The sequence below is a fragment of the Ctenopharyngodon idella genome, chromosome 14 (assembly GCF_019924925.1).
Source record: "Ctenopharyngodon idella isolate HZGC_01 chromosome 14, HZGC01, whole genome shotgun sequence".
Classification (NCBI taxonomy): domain Eukaryota; kingdom Metazoa; phylum Chordata; class Actinopteri; order Cypriniformes; family Xenocyprididae; genus Ctenopharyngodon; species Ctenopharyngodon idella.
The window spans coordinates 12,175,619-12,191,308 of record NC_067233.1 but is presented as its reverse complement, the minus strand read 5'-3'; the positions used below and the strand labels follow the sequence as shown (position 1 = coordinate 12,191,308).

The window sequence follows — 15,690 nt, the reverse complement described above, 5'->3', positions numbered from 1 at the left end:
GCGCTGATCCTGCATGGAGCCTGAAGGCAGTCTTCTTTCTCCTGTGTACTCCCTCTCCGTCTATGCCTAATTTCCCGCTGTCCCCCATTCCGCTTTTCAGCTCAAAATCCTTCACACGGAAGTAGAGAGCTATTGGTGTGAACAACAACAGAAATGGAAAGGAGGGTGATTTTAGTATCAGAGAGACACTGAAGGAAAGAAATAGGCGAAAGTGGAACAGAGATGTGTGAAGGGGTATGCACTGGAGTGTGACGAAAGTAGAGGAGAAATAGTGAACCGGAGCCAAAAGAGAGAGAGAGACAGAGAGTGAAATAGAAGGGAAGAAAGGTCTAAGAAAATGAGACGGATAAAATCGATAGGCAGCTGGAATGCTTTTTAGTGTGAGACACCCCCATTTTCACCAAATTATTGGTGCTGGTGCCAGGTCCAGTGTTTGGCTGTTGATTATAATTGTAGCGATCAAAATTTGTACCACAGTTTTGTTTGGCTTCTGATGTTGTTATTTCTCCAATTGAAAAATGTACGGAATGATTCCAAGCTCTGGGTCTGGCACCTGCACCTTGTCTCTGTAAAAGGCTGCACTCCAGACTCAAACATTGACCAATAATGAAATATTCGGACATTTAGGAACCAAATTACTTAAGTTGCTAAGTTACAAAATTGTTCAAAACACATGGTTGTTCATAGTGTCATCCATATTCATCTATTGATTGGCCATTGAAAACAAAAGATCAGCAATGGTGTGGAATGGTTGCAGTAGATGATACAGTTGTAATACCATAGATGCCTACACAAACATGCACTACATATGCACTTCAGTTCATTGGGTGCATAGTTACTTGAAACCAGCAGTCACTGAAAGGACACGCTGATTGGCTGAGTCGACACTCAGGAAAACCAGAAATGTGTTATTTTTGTAATGGATTGGATATAAAATGAATTATTGTTAGTGTGTGTTTTTTTGTTTTTTTTTCAATTCTGTTATATAAATTTGGGTGTTTTTCTAATTGCATTTTGTATCATTTTGTGTTCCAATTTCAAGCTGTTCCTCTAATGATCCAGAACAGTATTTGTTCCACATAAATATCACTCTAACAGTATTTCTGTCTTTTTGGGGAGAACAAAAGTCAAGCTAAAAATTGACTTGATTATGGTTCCAAAATAACACTCACCGCATTGCTTCCCCGAAACAAAGAGTTTGCTTATAAATTGATTTCACCTTAAAACTGGAATAACAATATATTACATGACAGCTCTGCTGTGAATGTTTATTTTTAACTACACACTAGGGTAGGGCGTTATGACGACATATATACTGTATATACTGTTACCACAGAATAAAATGTTTATCGTTAGAGATTTTGCCATATCGTGTATATCGCGGTATGTAAAGACATAACATATAAAAGGAATACAAAGAGCGGGATGTGCTTGATGTTAAAAAGAGTTATAAGTGCAATATATCCTGAAAAGGCGCTCTGTGTGGTGCGGTGCTCGTACTGACTGACACACTGCCAAAGTGCGTGCACAGAAAGCTGCCTCTCTCAGAAGGTAATCGCGGATTTGGGATGTACACGATGTTAAAAAGTGGTAATTTAGTAAGCAAAATAAGCAGTGGAAAACAAAACAAAACAAAAACAAAATAACAATGCGGTGCATGTGCTGACTGACACACAGCGTAAGCGCGTGCACAGAAAACCATGTCTCTCAGCATGTACTCAAGTATTCATGTAAACACAGCCGGTCATGCCTCAAGTGAAAGTAAACAGTTGGGTGTAAACCAAATGTGTATCAGTATAATGGGTCCTTGCATTTGGTCTTAAAGTGACAGCAGCCTAATATACCTGCTGCTCTGTGTCATTAATGTGAATCAAACAAAAGAGAAAAAAAAACAAAAACAAATAAAAAACAAAACAAAAACAAACTAATTCTAACTACATGTTAAATAAACATATTGCACCTGAAAAACTTAAAGGATTAGTTCACTTTCAAATGAAAATGACCCCAAGCTTTACTCACCCTCAAGCCATTCTAGGTGTATATGACGTTCTTCTTTCTGATGAACACAATCAGAGATATATTAATATATATCCTGACGCATCTGAGCTTTATAATGGCAGTGAGCTACTCCACACGGCTCCAGGGGGTTAATAAAGGCCATCTGACCCGAAGCAATGCGTTTGTGTAAAAAAAAAAAAAAAATCCATATTTAACAAGTTATGAAGTAAAATATCTAGCTTCCACCAGACTGCCGTCTGTATTCAGCTTAACATAACTGGCGCCACTGGAAGCTAGATATTTTACTTCATAACTTGTTAAATGAGGATTTTTTTTTTTTTTTACACAAACGCATCGCTTCGCTTCAGAAGGCCTTTATTAACCCCCCGGAGCCGCGTGGAGTACGTTTACGATGGATGGATCTGGATGGAGACTCTTTCTTCAGCTCATATTCATTGATCCCACTCTCTGCCATTATAAAGCTCGGCTGTATCAGGATATTTATTAATATAATTCTGATTGTGTTCATCAGTAAGAAGAAAGTCATATACACCTAGGATGGCTTGACGGTAAGTAAAGCTTGGGGTAATCTTCATTTGAAAGTGAACTAATCCTTTAATTTAATTCATATATTTGTTATATTGTATTTGTCCCATTGTTTGTAATTTGCTTCTTTTTTTCTTATTTTTAATAACAGTATTGAGATAAAATAACACAAAATAACTATACTGTGATTATAATATATATATATATATATATATATATATATCGTGAAATACAATTTCTCATATCGTGAAATAAGAATTTGGTCTCAGTACTTACCACAATTCCAAACTGTTCTGATTCACAAAGCTCCTCGTATTCATTCTTCAACTCGGCCAGACTGCTCAGCTCCTTCTGCTCAGGAAGGTTTTTGATCAGGTTCTGCAAAGGAAATGTACAAACACACCCATGAGTGCCACAGGAGAAAACACCTGCTGCCAGCTCATTTGGTGAACTAATCGCAGGGATGTGAGTGATGGTAGACAGTGGAATATGATTTAAATGAGGCCACAGCTTTATATGATATTGTGCCTTATGCTGGTGGTCTGAAATACACTTGCGATTCACACAGAGACTCCCTAATGTTCACATCTTTCCCTATTATTGCACACTGCCAATCTCAGACTGCAGAGAGAGTGAATAAAGCTGAAAAGCCTGATTGGGCTTTAAAAATCTATAGAAGCTCAATTCAAGAAGAAATATTCATGTTGACCTTGACTCCAGTTTTGTTTTCGTCAGCTTTTTAACATGTTGGTAGATAGAGCCAGTACTCTCCAAAGAAAATCCGTCCCACATTACTCTTGAAACTCAGCCGAGGTCAAAGTTTTACAGTGCTGAGCAAATGACATTCAAGGTGACTGAGAAATAAGGGGATAAATACCACCCCCACATCATTTAATATGTCACTGAAATGTCCCTGATGTTTATGGCTTTCTTTTCTTTTCGACAATTCGAGACGGAGGGCATATTTGATGTTTGACACCCACACACACACACACACACACACACCCACACACACACACACGCGCGCGCGCACGCCACTTTACTCTATTGCCTTCCTTTTCCCAAAAATAGTTTCATACTGCTTGTCCAACTTTGCAATTACCTCTAAGAGTAGAAGCAAGCTGTAGGTGATGTGGGCGAGTGAGAGAACCTTCATTTTCTCTAAATGCTAATTGTGCTCATAAAGGTCAGCTGAGTAAAAAAAAAAAAAAAAGAAGACAAAAAAAAAAAAAAAAAAAGAGGTGCCCTTTCTAATTTGGTTGACCTAAGCACACATAGCCAGTCCTGCTGGGTTACCAACATATTACAAGCTCCAGCTGATGGGAGGGCTGGCATGTGCATCATATCTTTAATATACTGTAAGTACACAACTGAAAAATTAACAATAACTGCCTTTCTTGTCCTCCCTGTTGGAAGCATGTCCTAAACCCAGTTAAATGCTTTTACGTGGTCTCTCTCTGAAATTACTTCAAATGTCCTGCTGACAATAATAGGTCTGACGCAACACAAAGCCAATGCACTGACATCTGGATCTTGAACAAAATGGAGTATTTCTAGTGCTGAGAGATTTTGATGAAATTTACTCAAATAAATAATGGATAATAATCTCTCACGTACAAAGGAATGTTCAGAAAGTGAGTAAGAGGAAGAAAAATGTGATATTACTATAAACTAGGCCTTTAAATTCCAATGAGTGTGGTTCTATTCTCAATAGTAAACAGAATGTCGAGATTTTTATTTTTATTTTTTTCCTTATGCAAGACGTGCTTGCTTTTGATGAGATAATCATTAGCTTTGTTCTTTCTGGAATAGATGAATATATGCATAAGGAAAAAAAAAATATATATATATAAAAAAATAAGGATGCCTAACACATCCACTTTCCCTGGTTCAAAGCAAACCTAGACTAAAATAAAAATGTGTCAGAAGCCTATAATTGTCTAAACAATGAGATAAAACTGACGGTTGACTCCATCATCTCAGATGTTAAATTAAATAAATGTGCTGAGATGCTTTGAGATGTTTCAGAAAAAGCCTGCAATCGAGCAGCAAAGATCAGCCACGTTAGGGGGAGGGATTACGGTAATATGGCCTTTCTCTCGTCTGAAAGAGTCTGAGGAACATTAGCCCGGCGGTTCGGCTGAGGAACAAAGCTCCCCTAAACAATGTATCATTGATTTTGAATGAAGCGCAACAACACAGCAGCACACCATTCAGCCACAGCAATCATCATTGCTAATGTGCCGCCAAATCTCATTATTGGAGTTGTATTTCTCCATCGCCACTTGCAGAGACGAGACAAGCGATTAGGGTTCGCCGTTGCCTCCTTTCTAAAGGCATCTATAGGACGACCCGCCAAATGGAGCAGAGACAGAGGGAAGATGTAACAAATGGGGCTAAAGAGAGAGGAGAGAGAACGCTGTTAATTACTAATATGCTCTTCTATGGTTTACATAATTATCGGAGTCCCGCATATTGAGCAAATGACACGCAAGCAGAGCCATATGGGAGGGTTGGTAAGAGGCGGTTGAACCCTGAATGAATCAGTCTGCTCTCTCCAGGCCTCCAGACTCAATCTGCATCTGGGAGGGGGGTTAGCAGAGCATGGGCCCTAGCAGACAAGACATGCTATGCTAATAATCCAGCCATTTGGACTCTCTCTGCAGGACCAGACACAAGCATGCTGTCACGCTTTATTCTTCAAGACACTGCTCATCTCAATGTCGTTTTAGACTTCATGACCTTATTTACTTCTGTAATGCATGTTCCTGATCTTAGTTTAAGAGATTCATTTGTGCAGGTTATTCCTAATTTCTTTCTTTTCTTTTTTTTTTTCTTTTTTTTAAAGGTTGACTTTGTAAACTTTAATCTAAGTGCAAACTTTTCTTCCTCTAAAAGAACTGTCATTTTCTGTTATTGTCATGTTCTTTTCACATAGGATTATGCTAACCAAAAGCTGCAGTTTTATTTAGCTATTATTTTAAATTAAAAACATTATTTATTAATGTCTTAATATTATAAAAATTATGCAATTATTGTTAACTCACATTTAGTATGCCTTCATTCTATATCGAATGTAGAACGATAGACAGACAGACAGACAGACAGAAAGACAGCCAGACAGCCAGATAGATAGATAGATAGATAGATAGATTAAATGTAATTTCAATGTTGAGTGAAGCAACAGAATTAAGGTGCCATTACTTATGCTTTGGTACGTTTCCATGTAACTGTTAAAACAAGGAGGATCTGCAAGTGTAATGACTGCCAAGTTCTTAAATGATGCAGGAATTAATCCAGTGTTGGAAGAGGATACAGAAAAGGAAATAAGACAGAGAAGGCTCAGAATCAGAAAACATTCTGACTAAGGCCCCATTTACACTGCATGGTTCAAGTGACCTAATTCCGATTTTTTCCTCCCATGTGGCACAGATCGGATATGAGCTACGACCGTGTAAGCAGGAAAAAAGCTCATGGATTCCGATATTCAAAGATCGGTTTCAGGACTCATTCATATGTGGCAATAAATCAGATATGAATCGGATACATGTGTTTGCACCTGCCGTGTAAGCGGACAGATCGGATATTCCCCTGTAAATGCGACTCCCACGTCATTGAAAAGTGAGATTTCTTTTAACATTTCACGGTACAGACATACCTATAACAAACGGAACATCTCTAGTTGACTGGCAGAGTATTAATTTCATTTGTTTGTGTTAAATAAAAGGTGATCTGACATTGAAATGTGTTGCTTTTGAAATCACACTGAGTGCTCGTTGCCGCTGTTGAACGCATTTGGTTTTAATGAGTAAAAAAACCTAGTATAGGACGGCGGATTCGAACCCAGAAGCTGTGACATGTTTAACAAATTATCTACCCGAGTATTATTCACATGCACGCTTCCAGTGGAGCTGCGCACGTATACTGCCATGAAGAATTTGTATTATTTTGATGTAGGGATGTAACTATTGCATTAAAAGAGTTTCTATATGAATTCCATGTCAATAAATTAAACTCAATGTACCATTGAAATTGATTTGTGATGTCATATATGCTATTTTTGGTTTGTTTCGCCAAGTGCAGTGTACAAAGGAGACATCGGATACAGGTCACTTTTACAAAGAAATGTAAGCACGTCGTCCAAAAAAAAATCGGATATGATCAAAAGATCGGATCTGTGCATTGCAGTGTAAATGCAGCCTGAACGACATTATCTGTGAGGCTTCCAGCAGTATACTTTGATCTCTGATGTTCCAATCACACACTCAACCTATGCCAAGTCTTGAGTCTTGAGTCAGAACAAAGACTTTGGATATGTTCAGATTAGCATACTACCATACTACTATACTACCATACCAAATATTTTACTAGATCTACAGTATAGTACGGTTACAGTGTCTAGTATGCATATGCTAAAATTACCCTGAAGACATTTGCAGAAATCAGCAATATTCAACAGTGCACTGCATGAAACACTTTACCTCACAATGCTACCTTCCATTTACAATGTGATAAATGAACACCTTTTTTGAAAAATGTTCCTGCCAAAAGTTAAGACATGTTTTATACAAAACTGGATGGATAAATAAACAAACAAACAAACAAACAAACAAACAGGGATGCACCAATATCAAACATCAATAACAATAAGGCAATAATTATTACGATGTTATAGCAAACAAACAAACAAACAAATAAATAAATAATAGTTTAACAATGTTACTGGAGGTATGAAAGACCTATGAAAAACCTTGGAATTTCATTTCACAATTTGTAAAATATTAGTGTTTTTGGTGTGTTAGTTATTAAAGAGTGTTAGTTTTATTAAACATTATCTTTAATTGAGCATTAGATGATGGCAAAAGCAGTTTTTGTAAAAAAAAAAAAATAGTGCAAATGAGCATACACAAGTAAATATTCATTATTAAATGACATATATAAATAAAAAGTCAGTCAATATCAGTAATAATCAATATTGTGATGATATATTGTGCATATACCATTTTTATTTTCTTGATAAAAATATGCCACTCACATGCAACACGTCATGTGACAGAAAATATATGGGTAACACTTTACAATAAAGTTCATTAGTTAACTACATTAGTTAACACAAACTAATAGTGAACTGCACTTATACAGCATTTATTAATCTTTGTTAATGTTAATTTTAACATTTACTAAAACATTATCTTGTTAACATTAGTTAATGCACTGTGAACTAACATGAATAAACAATGAACAACTGTATTTTCATTAACTAACGTTAATGAAGATTAGTAAATACAGTAACAAACGTATTGCTCATGGTTAGTTCATGTTAATTAATACAATAACTAATGTTTAACTAATGAACCTTATTGTAAAGTGTTACGATATATGTTTAAAAAGGACTAAAGCCTACTGTTCCACTTACTGTAAATAAACAAATAAATACATAAAATAATAAACAAGTAGAATAATTTTAATGTACATATTCCATTCTAAACACAGCCTCTAAGGTGTTTTTACACTCATCTGAATATCCATCAGCACAGGGTTTGTTAACCCAACAAGCGAGACAGTGTGCGCAGTACAGGCTAAGGGAAAAGAACAGCCATTACAACAAGCGCACCATGCTTGGGTAGATGGAAATAAATTACTCCCACGGACGTCTCTCACCGGCTCAGCAGAGCATATGCCCAACGGTAAAGTCAGAAACGAGGGAAGATCAACAAATCTCAAATTACCCTCCCAGGGACAGCACAATCAATAAAAATGTTCTCCTAGCAATAAACTCTTTATTAAACTGAAAGAATTCACAAAAGGAGGGGTGCACGGGGGGCTGTAACCTTGCCTGTATGTGATGCCAAACACAGAACTCCTCATCTGAACCAGTCAGGTCTGTTGTGGATAGGGTTGACAGATGTGATTGTCCGTTCGCCCTCTTTTTTTCTTCTAATTGATCTGTTCTTCATTTTTTGGGACGCATCGCTGCATGCAGCTCAGTCTTTCTCTTGGCCAAGCACACGTGAAACACTATACAGTCGCCTTCCTGCCGTGCCGTCTCAGCAGGTCTCGGCACAGCTTTCGGTAAATCGTTTCAGGGACCTCTGCTTAAATCAATACTGGAGAATTCTGAAACATACCCAGATGGACTCAAAACATTAATTCATGACGCCTATATTTGTTTGTTTCAGTAAATATTTTACTCATGTGCACATACTGACTTTATTTTGACGAGAATACTTTGATCTTCGTAAAGAAAGCTTATGTATCATGAAACATAAATGGCACAATATGATGCTTCTAAGAGCAATAAATGGCTCAGATTAGAGTAAATCTGTTCTTCCGTGTAATGTAGAGCGCATGATTCACCCCGGCATCAGAGTTGCACATGCTGAACGACCTGTTTGATGAGTTAGTCACCTTATCTCTCAGAAACCTAATACACATGCAGTCCTTATCAAACTTACAGGAAAAGAGGGGGAAAGAGTAATAAATAAGCAGGGTAATTATCATGACACCGTCAATGCAAACAGCTTCTATCCAATTAGGGTGCAATACAGCATTGGTCTACGAAATTAGGTCATAATTTTATCACAGCTGTGTCTCACGATTTAATAACACAGCACTCCAATTGCCAGTGTAATCACACACTTCCCTGAACTTGCACCCAAAACACGGCTGACAATTTTAAGAACATACATATATATTGGAGACAGTAAAAGGCAACGGTTTTAATAAAATGGGCATTTAAATGAATAACAACAATGGCTGTTTGAGGTGAGGTGTGAAGACCTCAAAAGTGGTGTTCTTAAAGACAGACAGAAGATGCACAGACACAGTCACTCAGGAGGCTAATTTTCCTCAATGGGCACAACATGCGACACATTAGAGGGTTGTGCAGTTGGCATTAAGCTAATCTAGAGAGTCGCACTCTGACAGATTCGAAAGGGATCTCTACTCCGCTAAATCAACACCTCAGACTGTCACAGTCACTAGCCACAGTTGGCGACTGACAGGCGACAAACCTGGGATGACAGATTCCAAAATCGCATTAAACTAAATGAGAAATAAAAAAAATGGATTATATTTGGGTTGGTGAGCGATAGAGCTGGCAAAGCTGACATACCTACCATGACATTAATTTTGTCTTTCTAAAGACTTTTTTTTTTCAGGATATGAAGAGCATGAGCACCTGAGCAGTCTGTTACATTTTGTGTGTGAGTGAGTGTGTGTGTGTGTGTGTGTGTGTGTGTGTGTGTGTGTGTGTGTGTGTGTGTGTGTCGTTCAAAAGTTTTTTTATTTTTTTTATTTTTTTTTATTAAGAATTAGATTGATTTCCAAAGGATCATATGACACTGAAGACTTTGCCATTACAGGAATAAATTACACTGTAAAATGTATTAAAATAGAAAATAAATATTTTAAATTGTAATCACTTCACTTGATCAGCATTACACAATGTTGCTGTGCTATGGAATTTGCATTTCATGCAGAGGAGCCTAGCAGCTCTGAGCCAAAACCAAGCTTCAATTAAACACAAGGGGGTGAACAGTCTTTACTGCTTAGGCGTTAATCTGAAAGCCTGGCACACCTCTGTACTTCTCGTCCTGTCCTGAATGTACTTTTCTCAATATGCAAACGACAGGTAACAATACACAGGCTGCTCCAGTCACCTGTTGTTAGTCTCGAGAACAAAAGCTGGCACAGTCGCCATGCCCCGCAACCAACCATTGAGCCAGGTAATGAGGGCTCATGAATATGTATGAAGGCAATGCCGGAATAGCAGACGATCCGGGTGATTGACAAACAAGATAAACAATAATAACAAGCAAGGGCAAACACGAAACTAACAGGCACGGCCATCCACAAGCATGCTGAGAAGGCCGTAGCTGAACTGAGTTGAGGCGCAGTGGGAGGCAGAGCTGACAAGGCATACGTCAGGATGGACAACTGGCTTCTCAGAAAAAGCTATGAAGATTTCAGTCAAGGACGCTACCTTACATCACCCTAATAAGCTATTAATGCCATGCCAGATTCCTAAGAACTCAAGAATGCAGTACTGTCATCTCTAACACTGTGGTGCCGTATCACGCTGGACAGAGAGTGTGGTTATTTGTCATCGTTACGCATTATGCATTGAGCTACATACTTTATTAGCTGCCATTATGATGCTTCGAGTGTAACAAAAAGAGACCTCAAGGACAGACAATTGAATGATCAGGCTCAGATTTTTTTCTTTGTGTAAAGGTAAATTTAGCAAATTCCTGTGCATCACGTTATCAAACAAATTTGTCAAACATTTCCACCAGGAAAACGGGGGAAAAAAATGCAATTAAAAAAATCTAACGCTATGTAAGGTGAACAATCCCTTAACATAAAAAAGTGTTATCTTTAAGCATTCTTAAGGCTTTAATGATATGAGATTAACATCACAAATCATAGGATAGCACTAATATTTTGTCATGATTTACTATTTATTAATATTACAACTGAATGCAAGCGATGCTTAAAAGAGGGCCTTAAGTTATGCAGTCCAGCGTAGGTGTATGAATGAAAAATCTGCAGTTTGAAAAGTATTCTGACCAAAGGGACTCATAAAGAATACCTCACAAGGAAGGAGTGAAACGGGATCGAGCGTTGCACATTTCCATCTTATCAACTCGGGGATCAAAAATACATGAGGTGCTAAAATGAGAAAAATGGGAAGTATGGAGTTTCTTTGAATACTGAATTGCACAAAGGTACATGTTACATTAGTACATTTCCTTTGCAGTAGTCTAGCGGTCAATGGGGATGAATCCTAAGGAATGATTGGCATAATTCATAACAACGATAAGGTACTGCAGGGGCATACTAATGTGGCAAGGAAATGCTCAAAATGGAGCAGTTTTCCATTCTTAATACATCTTCTCTCTCAGGAAATAGCCTATGATATATAATTACAGAAACACAGGGTTGACACCAATCTGCAGTTAAGTCGATGCAATGACCCATCGTAAGTGATGATGTCACTGGTATCTGGGGAGAACTTGATTGTTAAATAGACAGCCGAGTCTGTGTGACGTGCTTCTGGAGTTCCCGCAAAATCCGTTTGACCTCATCCCACGTGTTAAGAAAAAAAAAATGTATCCAATCACATCACACAATGACAAATCTAAAGCGGTCATGCTATAGCATACGTATCTTCTATGCTTGAAACCCCTATTTGTACGAAGATGAGGACTTTCCACAGTGGCTAGCAGACACAGTCCAGGTCAAGTTAAGTACATAAAACAGTACAGACTGACAAGTAATAGGCAGTGTTGAAAGTGAAATGGGAAAAAAATCTTGTTTTCGGTCTGTGTTGATGGAGTCTGTACTGTACATGACTAATCTTGTGCATGACCACATGGACCAACAGTACTCACTTGCTTGGATCTTTTTATTTTTTTATTTTTTTATAGATGAATAAATAAAATGTAATAACTGAAAATCAATTCTGACTGATTTGCAATCTATTTTTCTGTTAATCAGTATCAAAAAAGGAGCCATATTTTGTCCCATATATAAACATTTTAGGGTGTGTTCACACTTGTAGTTTGGTTCGTTTGGTCTGGACCAAAAAAAAAAAAAAAAAAACATTTAGTCCTGGTCCAATTAGTGTTCAGATTGGCAATTTTATCACCAAACCAAAAGATACTGAACCTAAGGGCACAGGGATACGTTCACAACCTGATTTTTATGACGCATTGCCTATTTTAAGACTGAACTTGCCGAACATCCAAAACAATGCTGTGTGCTGAGGTAAATGCGCTTGTTGTGTGTTTACATGTCTTTGGTCCGTGTTGCGTTCATATTTCATTCGAACCGCACCATAGTTCGTTTGGAAGCTTATAGAGATCTTTTCAGAGGTCTCGGCCCGCTTGTTTGGTACGCACCAGGGTTCGGATGGCAGTGTTCACACATGTTAAAATGAACCGCACTAAGAGAGCAATCGCACCAGGGTTCGTTTTCATCGAACCAAACATGTGAACACACCCTTAGTCAGAGTTTGGGGACTGTATGAATTATGTAAATCTGTCAATCAATAAATTAATGTTCTACATATTCTCTGATAATATTAAAAAAATAATAATAATTAGTGGACAATATAGAATACAGTAGAGAATATATGAATATAAATACAAAATACTTAATTATTTATCTTTAAGTTAAGTATAGATTTCTATTACACATCAAGGTGTGCAAAATCAAAGCTGCATGTATATGACTGTTAAACTGCTCCGCTTCCAACACAACACAGATATCTGTGAACCTAATGACAGAAGAAACCTGGATAACAATTAACAGCACTTTATCAGGCCGTGACTTAAATGTCACAGTTAACAAATGGGCCAATAATAGAATTGCAGATATTTTTAGTTTAGTTTAAAGTTTAAAAAAAGAAGAAAGATCACTCAAAACCACAAAATAAGTATCAAAGCCCACAGTACTATTTCCTGTGAATAACTGGCCTTTCATTACACACATTAACTGAGCTGAAGTTAGCCCTGCCGTAATGAAAGCATGTGAGGTTATAAGAGAGATGTGCAGTGGGTCATTTTCAAATGAAAGCTATTAGTGTTCATTACATAGCTCCCTGTTGATAGCACTATACAAAGAGTACAAAGGTTGAGTCCATCCTGAATATGATGTAGATAGAAAAGCTTATTAGAATTCCTCAATAAAGTTTTGTTCCAGGCCAGCACAGTGCCTAAGTACAACACTCGTATGGAGGGCGAGCGAGTAAGAATAAGAAACATTCATCCATGAGAATAGCGATTGGGCAGTGAGACTGTTCTATAAAACTCCTCTCCCGAGAAAACCGCTAACAAAATCCTTGTTTATCCCTCAGCATTCCCTTCCTTTATCAGGGCTAACCTGTTACTTTGTTTGTCATCATATTGCATTACATTGAAGTGTGGTCTGTTTGTCTATTGTCCTATTCTCAGCACACTATAATGCCACTGGTGCATTATTTCAGAGAGGGCCAGAGCCTTTGAGAGCTTATTAATGATATCTGCATTGTTTTGGCTTTTAGCTTTACTGTGCTTTTGGCATCAGCGGTACAAGGGCATTGAACCAAAAACCACTATCCCTGCATTACAGTCTTCCCAGAGGGCTGCAGGAGGGTTCTTTGAAAGATTAAGGCACCACTGGAGAACGCAAACTTAAATGAGAAATCCCAGTGTTTGTTTCTCTAATTATCGTCTGAACTGATTACAGAGATTTAGCTGTATCAAAAAAAAAAAAAAAAAAAAAAAAAAACTTCACACATTTCATATGGGGTAAGGAGGGTGCAGCTGCTGAACTCAGTTACGCTTGAAAGAAATGGATGTGCATTAATATAAAAGCTTGATGCAGGGTGAATGGGATTTGCCTGGGTGCAAGATTTAAGGTTGCGGCCTCATTGGTGGCTTGAAAAAACCTGGCTTCTTGGGGCTGTGAAGCGGGCGTTCTAAAAGACGAAAACAAGGGGCGAGAACACAATGGCAGAGTTTAGACCTTGGTGTCTTTTGCACGTGTCCAGTCTTCAGTCTCTTTCTCTTCTGTGTCACACCTCTACAATGGGGCAGAATGTCTTTGTCAACATGTATGCCGTTTTCATGCGGACCTTTGACTGGACCAGTGACTATAATAAATGCTTTTTATCTGATTGTTTTGCAGGCTCTTTGTTGTCACTGGGATGACGGTTCTTTGCTTGTGTGATGGGAAAATGTGGAATGACATCCACAAAGCAAGAAGAAAAAAAAAATGGAAGAGAGGGACAGAGTCAAAAAATAAAAATAAAAGAGAGAGTCTAAGCCTCATTCCTGTCAGAGAGAGAAAGAAAGAGAGCGAGAGAGAACGGCTGAGTGCAGCATTGCATTTTTCTCCAGACAATGGAAAGTAAGTGTCTGAGTGCTTGGCTGTGCAGGCAAGCGTTAGATGAGAGGCTTCACACGCCTACTGTATGGATGCTACACCCCAGCAAGCCTGCTGGGGTTTACAGATCTGTGCATCGCTCGCATGATCAGATGGAGCTAGAGGAGTATTGTAAGTGTAGGATGGAGTACACCGAACCAATCAGCTCCAAAGCATCTGTAGGTGACTGTTTAGCAACACTTCCTGCCCTCACCGAGACATCACTTACATTACACACAAAATTCAATTTTCTTCTCTTATTGTCACCTACACTTACTCTAAGTTATACTGTGTCACGGGATGCTGTGAATCCTTTGATTTTAATAGCGACTGTACACCGCAAGGATGTAGGGGTAAAATAAAAGTGTTTATGAAAGTGACATTTGTTATGTGACCACAGCCCAAGTGCCAAAATTCATATTGCCAACAATCTGAATTCAAATTATAGATCTTACAAATCCCTATCCATTCTCTAGTGTGTATGTGCCTTTATAATTATATCCTTCACTTGGTTCAATTGTTACCTTTTGAACTTGAGTTCATTTCCAATAACTTTCTTATCAAATACTGAGACTATAGAACACAATTCACATTTGTTTAGAAGCAATATTGAACATGACTTTCGCATCCGTGATAAACGAGACCATGCTCATTTCTTCCACATGCATTCTATCTAACAACCAGTCTGAATCGTGAGTGTGACCACTGGGAAATTTACATTCATCTGGCCGTCTTTCCTATTTTGAGACGTCACATTTCCTTGATGCAGTGTGAATGATGTTAAAGTAGAGCAGCAACCACTGTGAACTTACCCTAGGAGAAAGAAAAATGAAAAAGAACAATACCCAGTACTCTATCTATCCATATTGCTTGAGTGGTTTAGAGGCACGTCTGTCTGCAGCTTCAAGCTTACCCACAAACCTCTGCCAACATCCCGTCGGCATGACTGAGTCATTACCGTCATGCCAGAGAGCCACTAAAAAGCCTATACCATTACTGTGTAAGGACATAAAACTGGACCTGTGCATTACCTCCCCCTCAAGGATGAGGATATCATGCCACGGCTATTTGAGTTTCAGGGATGACGATGGGGCGATGAAGGTTATAAATGTGAGGGGGTGGGTTTGGGCAAGTGAGAGAGAGAGAGGCATAGAGAGAACGAATGATGAAACTGAGAATAGAGACAAGGGAAGGAGGTGTGCAGACCTGACAGATGAATCTCCTCTATAAAGCGCA

The 15,690-nt window shown here is 38.3% G+C and overlaps 1 protein-coding gene across 8 annotated transcripts in view; it reads right to left on the bottom strand.

Moving 5' to 3' along the window:
• diaph2 (diaphanous-related formin 2) overlaps nt 1-15,690 on the bottom strand; it is a 427,538-nt gene that overhangs the window by 168,008 nt on the left and 243,840 nt on the right. For all 8 annotated transcript variants that reach the window (XM_051860865.1, XM_051860870.1, XM_051860871.1 and 5 more), the window contains one exon: nt 2,821-2,922. In XM_051860865.1, coding sequence (XP_051716825.1) covers nt 2,821-2,922 — 102 coding nt within the window. The remainder of the gene's footprint in view (nt 1-2,820; nt 2,923-15,690) is intronic.